This window comes from Erpetoichthys calabaricus, chromosome 6 (genome assembly GCF_900747795.2).
Source record: "Erpetoichthys calabaricus chromosome 6, fErpCal1.3, whole genome shotgun sequence".
NCBI classification, from domain to species: domain Eukaryota; kingdom Metazoa; phylum Chordata; class Cladistia; order Polypteriformes; family Polypteridae; genus Erpetoichthys; species Erpetoichthys calabaricus.
Window position 1 is genome coordinate 173,067,317 of NC_041399.2, and position 14,032 is coordinate 173,081,348.

General features: G+C 35.7%; 1 protein-coding gene across 6 annotated transcripts in view; it reads left to right on the top strand.

The window, feature by feature from the left end:
• pard3aa (par-3 family cell polarity regulator alpha, a) overlaps positions 1 to 14,032 on the top strand; it is a 971,084-nt gene that overhangs the window by 451,979 nt on the left and 505,073 nt on the right. For 5 of the 6 annotated variants that reach the window (XM_028804116.2, XM_028804120.2, XM_051929054.1 and 2 more), the window contains exon 8: positions 9,646 to 9,771. The exons of the other annotated variant lie outside the window; for it this stretch is intronic. In XM_028804116.2, coding sequence (XP_028659949.1) covers positions 9,646 to 9,771 — 126 coding nt within the window. The remainder of the gene's footprint in view (positions 1 to 9,645; positions 9,772 to 14,032) is intronic. 6 annotated transcript variants of the gene reach the window in all.

Sequence of the window (14,032 nt, forward strand, 5' to 3'; positions counted from 1 at the left end):
TTCTTGCCCAGAATTATATAAATTGAAAAAGGTTAACATTTAAAACACATTTTAAATCTTCCTGGGGTGTGCAGAAACTAATGTTCTAAATGAGATGTTAATTGAATGCAGGTCTTTGTAAAGGAGTAGAACCAGTCTCCGGTTTGTTGCAATAAAAACATAGCTAATGTGGCAATTCAGAAATTAGATTGGCAAGTGATCTGTGTCATTGTCATCTTCATAATATGAATTTACATGCGCGTACACTTACGCTCTCTCGTAAGGTACTTGATCACTTTACTTTCCATCTGCTTATCCTGGTGACCGCCATGTTTAAAAGATATCAAATTAGACATCCCAGGCCCTTTTATCTCACTTTTAACCAGTTTAGAGCCACCATTTAACATAACTGGAACTTGCTTGAATTGGAAGAAACTGGAATACCTGGTAAATACCATGTGCAGCCAATGAGAAGTTTCACCACATAAATTGGATCATACTGTACTATAGGAATTGACAGGTCAAGAATAACAGGTTTCAGAAAGCAGCAACTACAGAAAAATTAGAGATGCTGAAAGATATGTAGAAGAAAATAAAGGGCATCAAAGTCCATTAAGTTTAAACAGTGAAGTTAAAAAAAGGTGAAGATGAAGAAGAGGCAACAGAGCTTGAAGTGCAGGGTTGATAAACAAGCTTGGCATTGGTGAATGAAGAATGAATTTCAGGGCTGGGAGAATACAGATTGATAGTGCAGCAGCAGCTCTGCTGATTTTCTGCCCAGTTTAACGATGATAGTCGTCAGTCTCATGCTATGAAAAAAACATTATAAAGATGTCTGGGCAGCAAATGCTGATTAAAGTATTTTTATTTGATATACATGCATATTTAAACATTTTGAGAAAGTGTTCTAAATAATGCAGTTCCTTGTCCTTGCTTTGGGGGCAATGATTTTTTTTAATCAGATATCTTTAAAAATATAAAATTTCAACTCTATTGCTGACTGCTACAATAAAGCATGTATTATTCTAGAGTTTTTCATCTAGACACTAACAGTTCTTCATTTTTATTTTTCCTTATGCTATATCTCTATCCTTTATTTTGATTTATAGAGTATATTAATTAAAATCTATTTCAGGACTACAGTTATTGTACCATACTGTATTAATTTTATACAAATTGCCAAAGTCAGCTGTACCCACAGTTTAATTCTGTTCTCTTGGGTGTTTTCAATGCATCACTGGGCACTGGTTCTGAAGTTTTATTCAAAAGAATTACTTTTACCTTGTACATGACTTAATTAAGTCAGAATCAAGCACAGTCATAAATTAATGACTTTGAATCACAGTGCGTAAGGTGCTTTTATTTACTAATAACAAAGTGTTTTTGGGGCTTACCAAGTAAAACAGTAAAATCAGATCAGCAGTTTAACCACTATAGTTTATTAGTGTTATCTATTTAAATTACTTTATATCTGTTTCTTAAAGATTATCATTATCAAAAGAGGTAATTCTAAAGTAAATAATGCTTGTTAATTACTATTATATTTTAATCTCGATATTCTAATATATCTTAGTATGCATTTTCAATATGATTTGTAATAGCTAAATTAAAATACAGTTCAAGCAAAATATTGGACAGCCTTTGGAGAAATTGTTTATATTTTATTGACATTTGAAGTTAAAATTAGTAAATACAACTTTGACAGCAAACAAACTGGTATTTTTATGTAAATGTTCATGTACCATTCTAATGTATTTGATATATTGAAAAAATGTCAAAAAAGCTAAAGAGTAAATATGGATTTTTCAAATGTTTGGTCACCTTTTCAGTTGCACAGTCTCAGAACTCGTTAGTTTGGTCTGGAGTAGCTCATTAGGTGCAAGTCTGGTTAAGAATTATCATAAGGAATTATCAACTGATGAAAATTCCACAGCCTAATAAATTATTTGACTCTTCAAACATTTTGCAGCAATCAAAAAACAAGGGCTCTTCTATGCAACTGCCTAAGGATCTGAAAGTACTTGATGACTATAATGCAGAGGAATGCTATAAAAAGAAACCCAAGCATCTCCAGCTAACAATTTCCACAGTCCTAAATAGGACCTAAGGGGAACCATGGTGGTCAAGAGAAGATCTGAGAGACCAAAAAATGACAGAACAGGACATTTGCTCTTTTTTCCATGTTTAGTTCATCAAGTAAATTGTAACTGTATATTACCATTTTTATAAAAATATGTAATTTTGATGGGGATGTCCAAACCTTTGCACAGAACTGTATGCTGTCTTAAGGAGTTGAAGTGGAAATCATAGGTTTGCTGATTCAAAACCTGTTTACTTTCTGTGTGTCCCTGAACCTTACAGGCCATATCATTCAGGCATTAATTTTTCAGAATTGATGTTCATAACTGAATGGCACTTGACAGTTAGTCATTACACTACCAGTCAGGGATCATGTTTATCTTTAAGTCATAAGATGTCTTAACATGTAAAACCAAGTACAAGAGTGTTAAATCCAACTGCACTAAACTTGGATTAAGCTGGGTTAGAATTACGCAACTCACAAGTTATAAATGCTTCTAATATACATTGACAGAGCAGAATCCTGCCAGTTAATGTACATTTTCAAAGTCGTCAAAACCAGGCACTACCTGTCCATATTCTTAAAAGGACAAAAAAGCCTCTTGGATGTTGTGCCCAGTGACAGCATATAGGGAAAAATTTTATAAAAAATGTTAGTGATGAAATGAAAGTTGAATTGAAAGCATTTCAAAGTAGACAACTTTAGTCGGATATTTGTAGAGGGTCTATGGGCCTGAAGACACCTAAACAATTACACAAAGTATGGCTCTATGGGGCAGTGCATGTGTCTTTATAGCTTCCTTCTACTTCTTAAGCTATGATCTTATTGGGAATGTTCAGTACCCAGGCATTGCAGGGGCTCAACCCATTATTGTGTTACAGATATCCTTAGACATACTGGGAATTGCATTTTTAATTGTGTTTTAAGCTGGTTGTGAATATTATGGATATCTGTACAGTATACATTGTTAATATTTGTTCAGTGTCATTTTGGATTTTTTTAATGCTGTCTGGGTGTTTAGTGCAATGCTGTTTTTTTTTTGTTTTTTTTTTTTTTTTACATTTTTTTATACTCTCTGGGTGTTTAGTGCAATGCTGTTTGTGATATGTTTTGATTTTTACCTTTGAATATTTTGTGCTGGGCTTTTTGTGATATTTACCTTTGTACTAGTTCACTTGTTTAAGCATTGTAGATTCTTTAAATTACTTGAAGAAGCCATGTACGTCTGTTCTGTGTTTTTTAAAAAAAATTTTAATAACATCTGAGGTTGAATATTTTAAAACTTGAGAGAAGTGTATTTACTTTTTAGTGTTGTATATTTAGATGAAGTTCAGTGGAAGGAGGAGAAGAAAAGCACTTTGAACTCCATGACACTGAATGTTTTTTAAAAAGATGCAGTACAGTTTTGCATTACAAATTGCAATCACTATATATGTTGTAGCTGCTTATCTGCTCCTTAGCAGACATTTTCTTGCCGTTTTTATTTGCTCAAGTTGAAAAGTGTGAGAAATTTCATGTGACAGGTAAAAACTTTAGGAACTGACAGAGGAATTAAATGTCACTGAAATGGTGTCCAGTACGTGTTGAAAACTTGGAGTGTGATGACTCAGTCGGGAATTATGGGAGTTGGACTTAATGCTCTTATCGTTCAGGCTCTGTTTATACTGTGTCACTGTTTATGAAGATAAAGTACAATCTTGTCCGTCTCAGCCAGAGTGGTAATTACATGGTGCTCGCACTTTCACAGCCTTATGAAGCTCATAAAAAGCTTTTATACCACTTTATTTCAACTTTATCACTTTTCATTTATTTACACTTACGAGTGAAATGTCTCAGTGGTGTCAATGAACTTGTTTGTGTTAGACAGACAATTAAACTGATAAATTACAGCAAACACATTTAGTTCAGCTAATACACTTACTAAATGCTTTATGGATCAGGAATTGTTAAAAGCTGACCTTCTGAGGAATCCAAAGGAAGAGTAAGTCCACTGTTTGCATTCGCAATCAATAGGACAACTTATTTCCAGGTGGACTGCTCAACAAAACACAGCACACACAAGATTTACTCGTCTCATTTAACTTGTTGAAGTTTATGCAACACTGATTTAAGACCGTGGCTTTAATTTAATTTAGTTAGAGGAAATTTTAAACATATTTGATTATTTTCAAATGTTGGTTAGAACTTGAAATTTAAATAAATGTAAATGTGTTATAGTTGAAGATGCAAGATAATATTCACTGTGATGTAGTTAGCAAAATCTGAAAATCAAAAAATGTAAAATTATGAGGTCAAGTGCAAATAGTATGGCTTAGAGTTCATGGAACATGTTGACCTATGTGCAATAGAAGTAGTACATGTTACTTTAGGTACAGCATAACTACATTTGTAAGATTCAATAGTTGGGCAGGGTTGTAAGAGCGAAGATAGTGAATCATCCAAAATATCTAAAGATTAAGCTATGGAAAGGAACTGATCAGTCAGGATTATAAGGCAGTCATTAACTCTGAGCTAGAGTCAAGTCCATCACCTAAAAATGAAAGGTTTATGCAGCACACAAAATCTGCTAAAACCATGTTGTCCTCCCACCATGATCAGGAAAGTCAGAAATATCCACATGGCACAAAAGCTGGTAATGATTTTTTTTTTTTTTTTTAATTTTGAAGCTTCGTTTCAAGTCTGAAATTTGTCAAAGTGTCATGAAAGAATTCCATTATAAGAAAAGAATTAATACAAAATACCACTCATAAAGGCTTAGTCAATTGAAATAAAACATACTTTTAAAACACACAAGCTAAACACTCATTTAGCTTGACGTTAGGGGAATACGTTTCATCTTCATGGCCTGCAGAATCTTTCAAGAAAGTGGAGAAAATGAAAAGCGCTAAATTGTAGAAAGTTCTTGAAGATTGTTTTCTTCAGACCTAAGACAGGAATGGACGTGAAGTCTCGACAGCAGATACATTTTAAATAAATGGCCAGTTAAAGAATGGAGTGACTTGCCATCAAGAAATTAAATTAAATAGAGTGGGCCAGTTATAATCTGTAGTAATCCCCACCTAACTTTATGAAATTCAATAATTTAAAAAAAATCTATTAAAAAAATGTAGATACAGTATACTGCAAAAGACCAAGAACTCCTTTTATCCAAGTTTATTGTGTAACTGTTGGCCTAATTCAATGAACAGTTGTTTCTCAGGACTCAATCGTATAACATTTTGTAAATAGTATGAATTGCAAGACATTCAGACCGTTTGTAAACATTTTAAAATATGTAAAACATAAACATCAATTACATACGTTACCATCAATGTGTGAAATTAGGCGTTGTGTAGAATGCCTAGGAAATCTATAGAATGCTGAAAACAGGATGTCAAAGAATGAAATAATTAAAATGTCAAACATTTCCTAGGCATTCTATGCAATGCCAAAAGGTAAACCAACAAAGTATAAAATACTTCCTCTAGTGATCAATGTTTCCTCTAATTATTTTGATAGGTGCACTGTATAATTATGCAATTTTGCAAAATATTTTTAAGAGAAAATTATATATAGGCAATATCAATGTTCTATCAGTACTTAATATTCGTTTATCCGCTGAGTGCATGGGAAATAAAATACAATGTGCAATTTCAATACAAACATAGTGTGTGGCTGGTCCTTGTTTAAGTTTTAGTTTACTGTATGTTTCTTTTTTCATTTTCATGTATGTCTTTTCAATAAAGGCTTTTTCATGATTCACGTTTCATACTTTGCCTAAATAGCATTTGTCGTTCTGTATAATGCCTAGGTATTGTATACAATGCCAAGGGAAAGTGTGTATCATATTAAAGTAACATAGACATTTCATGCTTTGCCTAAAAACATTACACATTCTGTATTCCTAGGCATTCTATACAATACCTGGTTTTTCACACATTGCCACTAACATATATACTGTAGTAACACAGTCTGTTCCAACTCTGCTTTAAGACTGACAGAGGATTTTTATGTAATCAACAGAAGTTGGGACACCTGTGCAAATTGTTTGCTTCAACATGCAAGGTTTAATTTACATTAATTGCTGAAGAACATCTGTAGGTTGTAACAGATTTATTGTTCCCAGACGAAAGCCAATTTGTAATATTCTGAAATTTCCTTTTTTTCAGTTTTTGCTAACCTAAGCTTTAGATTAAACCCTTCAGCAATTTATTGCTTACTTTCACCATTTTAGGTAATTCGTTGCATTTCAACTAATTAAATTTGAAGATAATCTGGAAAATAGAGGTGTTCCAAAACTTTTTATGTGTGGTATAGATCGAAAGAGAGAAAACAAGCAAATGAACTTCAGTTATGTTCAGGATTAAATTTGGCTTTTTATAAAAGTTCAGTCAAAATATACACTGCCTGGCCAAAAAAAAAAGTCGCCACCAAAAAAAAAAAAGGTCACACACTCTAGTATTTCGTTGGACCGCCTTTAGCTTTGATTATGGCACGCATTCGCTGTGGCATTGTTTCAATAAGCTTCTGCAATGTCACAAGATTTAGTTCCATCCAGTGTTGCATTAATTTTTCACCAAGATCTTGCATTGATGATGGTGCACTAGGCATGATGGGTGCATCACTTCATCTACCTCTCTTCTTACCCTGATGCACCCATCACTCTGGAACAGGGTAAATCTGGACTCATCAGGCCACATGACCTTCTTCCATTGCTCCATAGTCCAATCTTTATGCTCCCTAGCAAATTGAAGCCTTTTTTTCTGGTTTGCCTCACTGATTAGTGGTTTTCTTATGGCTACACAGCTGTTCAGTCCCAGTCCCTTGAGTTCCCTTCGCATTGTGCATGTGGAAATGCTCTTACTTTCACTATTAAACATAGACCTGAGATCTACTGTTGTTTTTCTTCGATTTGATTTCACCAAATGTTTAAGTGATCGCCGATCACGATCATTCAGGATTTTTTTCCGGCCACATTTCTTCCTCGAAGACGATGGGTCCCCACTATCCTTCCAGTTTTTAATAATGCGTTGGACAGTTCTTAACCCAATTTTAGTAGTTTCTGCAATCTCCTTAGTTGTTTTCTCTGCTTGATGCATGCCAATGATTTGACCCTTCTCAAATAGACTAACATCTTTTCCACGACCACGAGATGTGTCTTTCGACATGGTTGTTTAAGAAATGAGAAGCAACTCATTGCACCATTTGGGGTTAAATAACTTGTTGCCAGCTGAAAGATAATCGCCCATGCAGTAATTATCCAATAGGATGCTCGTACCTATTTGCTTAGTTAAATCCAGGTGGCGACTTTTTTTTTGGCCAGGCAGTGTATATAGTTACAATAAGACACAGGAAGTATCAAAGGTTTCGGGCAGCCACCCGTATTATTTCCCTGGCTGCAAAATGGGTATTTTTTCATGAGTAGTGAATGGAACAATTTCCAAAACAGAACTGATTTGATAGTGAGAACATGGCGGCTTTAAAGGTCAGTACAGGAAGTGATGTCATCGGGACCAGAAGTGACGTCTTTAATGGCACCAGTGCCGGAAGTGATGTCATCAATGGGGGTGGTATCGGAAAATTATGCCTTCAATGACGCCGGTACCTAGTGTACATATTTGCCAGGGGAATTACTTACTTGTTTGCATTGTTTTGTCATAAGGATTCATACTTCCATGACCTAGTTGCAACATATAATGTAATAGCTTCACATGTTATTGGTATGGAACACGTAGTGTTCATGTAATGACCATGCCAGTTTTCACATGTTAATTCTGATCGCCTTCACTACACTAATTGATAACTTAAATTCACAAATCTAATTCACAATCTGTAGCAACAATTATTATTTTTTCCTTCTCTAACAAAAACTTGAATCTAGTTTTTGTTACAGTATTCTTGGTGAGGACTGTATTGGCAGTTGAATGGCTGGACCAGATCCTTAAGCCCAGTCATTCTCCAACTCTGTTTTGGAGATCACCATGTACCTTGTTGCTGTCTAAGGGATGTGGGAGTTTCCTGGGTCTGTCATTGAGTCTGCTTTCAGTAGGTCACCATCTCTGACCGGCGAGGCCCTCACTAGATAATCAGACATAGAAGTTCTACACAGAAGCCTTCTTTTGGCAGCTTGTACCAGAGGCCTTTTAGTCACTGCCCAACATTTCATAAAAAAGTTAGGATGGAGATAGGATTGACCAGTATATTACAGAGGCAACCTGAGAACCAATCATAATTGCGTTACAAGTATAATATTGGGAACACTTAAGCACTCACGCACTCACTCATAATAAACCTTTGGGATATGCTGGAGGAATATGCAAACTCCACACAGGCATTCACATGGCAGGGATCTGACAACAGGACTGGAACTGTGAGACAGCTGTGTTAACCATACAACCATTATTAAAGTATCACCTATGGTGAAGGTACACTTTAAATATAAATTAGATAAATTTGTCTATTCATCATTTATATAAATTTCCTTTCAAGGCTATGGAATATTAGTGAGAGCCATGAAAGAAGTATGGAGGGCTGCTGGTCCATATTAGGCAGCGCATATAAGAACATGCCTTAACACCTTGTGGTAAACAAATATCAAGAGTCTGGAATGTGATTATAAACAAATCTCCCTCCATGGAAGTGTTCTGCTGGCCTTGAATTGATCTTAACCAAAGTACTTCATTTTAGATTTGTTATCTTCACACTCCTAAAAATTAAAATGGATTATTAAACACGCTTTTTAAGCTGGCCACATGAAGGCAAGCCCTTCGCGCACTATAATTTATATTTATTGAAGTCTGTTTAAAGCTTTTCCAGCAATTTGTTACTTTGATCAGTATAAAATTTCTTAGTAGTTTTCATGTAGATGTTTCTTTAATAAGTTTTGCATTATTATTTATGCTAATGAGAATTTGTGAACGACTGGGGTAAATACATCTATTTAGTAGACTGTGGAGTAGATTTTGACCCCACTAAATTATTGCATTTCTGTGTCTTGTCAGATGAAAAGCCACGTAAACTAATCCCGAAAGTCTGAATTGGTATGTCTTATTAGTCAGCAGACTAAATAAAGACAATCCAGAAGGATATCCAAGCAATCTCCCAGTCCAGCAAATTTGCTTTGATGCCTCAGCAGTGTCCCTGTATATTGGACATGGCATATTTTATTCCACTGGTGAATTATCATGGTTCATTTCACAAGTAGGGAAATGATGTTGGGGATAAAATGAAAGGAAAAATGGAATAGTCTAAGTAGAGATGGTGATTTTTTGAAAATTTTAATTATTCTGATTTCTAATAATTAATTAGTGACTCTTCCTTATTACTATAAGTAAATTAAATGATTATGCATTTATTAATTATCTGAAAATCTATTACTCATGAAAAAGGTGTTAAACACTGTTGCTTAAAGAGATGGAACACAGTGATAATAAAGGATGTACAAGAAAATCAGTGTAATTGAGCTAGAGACAGCTGAAATAGAGAGCTTCAGCTAATTATTAGAAGCAGGGTTTTTTCTTTTTCTGATCAAGCTTGTAATTAGCACTGCTGCGTCTGTAACGTGGCAGGATTTGCAGTAGCACTAATGTCTGATTTAAATGTTCCAGGACCCTGGGGTTATTAGTGAAACGGCTGGAGAAAGGCGGCAAGGCTGAACAGGAGAATCTGTTTCACGAGAACGATTGTATCGTGCGGATTAATAACAAAGACCTGCGCAACACCAGATTTGAACAGTAAGCCTCACAGGGAACTAATTATACTTGCTTTTGTTTCAATTATCACTTTTGAAACTTTTTGCATTTGCCAAATGGGGACATGTTTCTATGATGCATTTTTTCCTTCTTCTTTTTATATCCATGATTTCTTTCCCAAAATTATATTCCTCCTCAGATGATGCTGTGAAGTGAAACAGGATGGAGACGTCTTTACCAAGATCTTCAGACTGACAAGCACTTCTTAAAAAAGTTTTCTTTCAGGCTATTTTATAATTGCTATTGGTATAGAAATAAACTGCGTGCAGAGTGTTGAAATTTGTTTTAACCTTTGTTGTGCCTTGCAGTGAAATGCCCTGAAAGGCAAAATTCCAATTAAAAGGTTTCAGCACGGAGTGCTAAATGGTGCGGCATTTTAAATAATATTGCCAAGATTCTGTATATTTATATAAATGGAGGGCTAAAGAAAAAAAAGTTTAATTTTCTACCTTCCCTTGTGGGTAAAGTAATAATCACAATGTTTTAATCAACCAACTTGTGGCTCAAATGCTGTACACTTTTGTTTGCTTACATTGTAGTAAAGCTGAATAAAATATTCATATTCAAGTAAGAGTATTTGGCTAGTTGGCCAGAGTGTTCTACACTAATTCAGACAATGTAAAAAGGCAAAGTTTAAATAAAGATGAAGTGCTTTTTAGTTCTTGAGTTAAACCATATATATAGGTAGGTGTGCATAGAATTCATAATATTGTATGTTTTCAGCCACATTTCTTTCTGTTTCTAAGTATTTGTTAATTACATATGAAGATACCATTGTACTCTTTGTCAGTAATTGCGCTTACTGTAAGTCTACTCATCTTACTGTTTCTGTCTCAGACATTTGTGAACCTAGAGTTATACCACTGATAAAAATCTTTTATTTTAGGTAAATACAGTAGAAGCGTCATATCATTTCAATGAACCTCCCCATTATGGTACCTTTGATTATAATTGTTTATCTTGACCACCCCTTCTATATGAAGTTTTGTTTTACCCACATTCATTGTTTGTGGGCTTGGCCACTTCATCAAGCCATTTTTTTTCTGGTGCCTGTGACATTCATTTTGCTTGTTGCCACACCAACCTACCATTTTTAGCTGCATGGACACTTAAATCATATGACAGCCATCAGAAACCATTTTTCCTGATTGATCTTGGTTTTAAATGGGCAGCTACCCTTCAATTTTGCTTAGTATTTGTCTTTTCATATTTTTATTTTTGCTTTGTTTTCTACACATTATATTTCTTGTTTTCTTGCAAGTTGTTTTAATTTTTTAACAATGTTGAAAAAATGTGCTAATTTATTTGATGTTGGGCTTTGGACTTGATACCTACATCTCCCATTGTGTCCTGTCTGCTTACTGTTCTGGTGGTCAAGGGAAGGAAAATCTACAAACAAAGAGGATTTTGGGGTGCTAACACAGCCTTTACCATTTATTATTGTAACTTTCAAACAAATATAATGTACAATTACGTGAAATAACAACAAAAGTGGTAGCCACATCAATATGCGGACAACAATTTTGGATGATCCGCTATGGCAACCCCGAACGGGAGCAGCCGAAAGAAGAATAAGAATAAAGTGGCTTCAATAGTCTGGCTTCTGCATGCTCTGTTAAAAGAGGTTCTCTCAGAATTGATCTCCTTGGTCAAAAGACGCCTTCAGGACTGTAAAGCCCCGGGGATGGGGTGGGGTTTGGGGGTAAGTTGGCCTCACAAGAAATTTTCTCCAGGCTGTGGAGGAAGATCATTGCACGACTGTTAGTGGCAGCACCACCTCACGGCCATGGATGGTACTAGATATCTGGGAAGAGCTTGGATGGTGATCCTCAGAGACGCAATTGTGACACTGTTAACAAACTTGTCCTGTTTTGGCCGTGTCTCTTCATTCTTTAGCAGTCAGTCATATTAATGTGAATCAATCACATAAGTATCCGCCCATCCGGTCTGTTTATGTGAAGCATAGTCTTTGTACTCACAAATGGGCAAACTTAAAATTTAAAAAAAAAAAAAAATATATATATATATATATATATATATATATATATATATATATATATATATATATATACACAGTGCATCCAGAAAGTATTCACAGCGCATCACTTTTTCCACATTTTGTTATGTTACAGCCTTATTCCAAAATGGATTAAATTCATTTTTTTCCTCAGAATTCTACACACAACACCCCATAATGACAACATGAAAAAAGTTTACTTGAGGTTTTTGCAAATTTATTAAAAATAAAAAAACTGAGAAATCACATGTACATAAGTATTCACAGCTTTTGCTCAATACTTTGTCGATGCACCTCTGGCAGCAATTACAGCCTCAAGTCTTTTTGAATATGATGCCACAAGCTTGGCACACCTATCCTTGGCCAGTTTCGCCCATTCCTCTTTGCAGCACCTCTCAAGCTCCATCAGGTTGGATGGGAAGCGTCGGTGCACAGCCATTTTAAGATCTCTCCAGAGATGTTCAATCGGATTCAAGTCAGGACTCTGGCTGGGCCACTCAAGGACATTCACAGAGTTGTCCTGAAACCACTCCTTTGATATCTTGGCTGTGTGCTTAGGGTCGTTGTCCTGCTGAAAGATGAACCGTCGCCCCAGTCTGAGGTCAAGATCGCTCTGGAGCAGGTTTTCATCCAGGATGTCTCTGTACATTGCTGTAGTCATCTTTCCCTTTATCCTGAATAGTCTCCCAGTTCCTGCTGCTGAAAAACATCCCCACAGCATGATGCTGCCATCACCATGCTTCACTGTAGGGATGGTGCCAGGTTTCCTCCAAATGTGATGCTTGGCATTCACACCAAAGAGTTCAATCTTTGTCTCATCAGACCAGAGAATTTTCTTTCTCGTGGTGTGAGAGTCCTTCAGGTGCCTTTTGGCAAACTCCAGGCAGGCTGCCATGTGCCTTTTACTAAGGAGTGGCTTCTGTCTGACCACTCTACCATACAGGCCTGATTGGTGGATTGCTGCAGAGATGGTTGTCCTTCTGGAAGGTTCTCCTCTCTCCACAGAGGACCTCCGGAGCTCTGACAGAGTGACCATCGGGTTCTTGGTCACCTCCCTGACTAAGGCCCTTCTCCCCCGATCGCTCATTTTAGATGGCCGGCCAGCTCTAAGGAGAGTCCTGGTGGTTTTGAACTTCTTCCACTTACGGATGATGGAGGCCACTGTGCTCATTGGGACCTTCAAAGCAGCAGAAATTTTTCTGTAACCTTACTCAGATTTGTGCCTCGAGACAATCCTGTCTCTGAGGTCTACAGACAATTCCTTTGACTTCATTCTTGGTTTGTGCTCTGACATGAACTGTCAACTGTGGGACCTTATATAGACAGGTGTGTGCCTTTCCAAATCATGTCCAATCAACTGAATTTACCACAGGTGGACTCCAATTAAACTGCAGAAACATCTCAAGGATGATCAGGGGAAACAGGACACACCTGAGCTCAATTTTGAGCTTCATGGCAAAGGCTGTGGATATTTATGTACATGTGATTTCTCAATTTTTTTATTTTTTATAAATTTGCAAAAATCTCAACTAAACTTTTTTCATGTTGTCATTATGGGGTGTTGTGTGTAGAATTCTGAGGAAAAAAATGAATTTAATCCATTTTGGAATAAGGCTGTAACATAACAAAATGTGGAAAAAGCGATGCGCTGTGAATAATTTCTGGATGCACTGCATGTGTGTGTGTGTATATATATATATATATATATATATATATATATACTGTATATATATATATATATATATATATATATATATATATATATATAATATATATATAATATACATGGAAAAAAAGAGATAAATGCAGAATTACATTTAATGAAGAGAAAGCTTGAGTGTTTTTTTTTTTTTTTTTTTTCTTTTTTAAGTTTTTGCTTTATATTTCTTGTGTTTTGACTTCAGTTAATTATTAAGTTTTATGTAAGTCCGTTCACATTATATTGATTGTATTTTGGTAGCTATTGTTATGGCAGCATACTAAGTTGGCAATCGAGGGTGCCCCATCCTCAACAACTTTTTCCCGACCACTTTAACTAGCTTCTGTACAATATATCCAGAAAAGCAGAGTTTCTACTCCGTAGTTCTCCCATATTCCTGAGCTGTAAGGAATGCTAAACTTGTGCCACTGCAACAATCCATGTATCCCCTTTCCCCTCCTTCTCATGAACAACTGTCCTAGATATTTGAACTTCCCCATGTGAGTCAGTAACACTTTTCTGAGAGA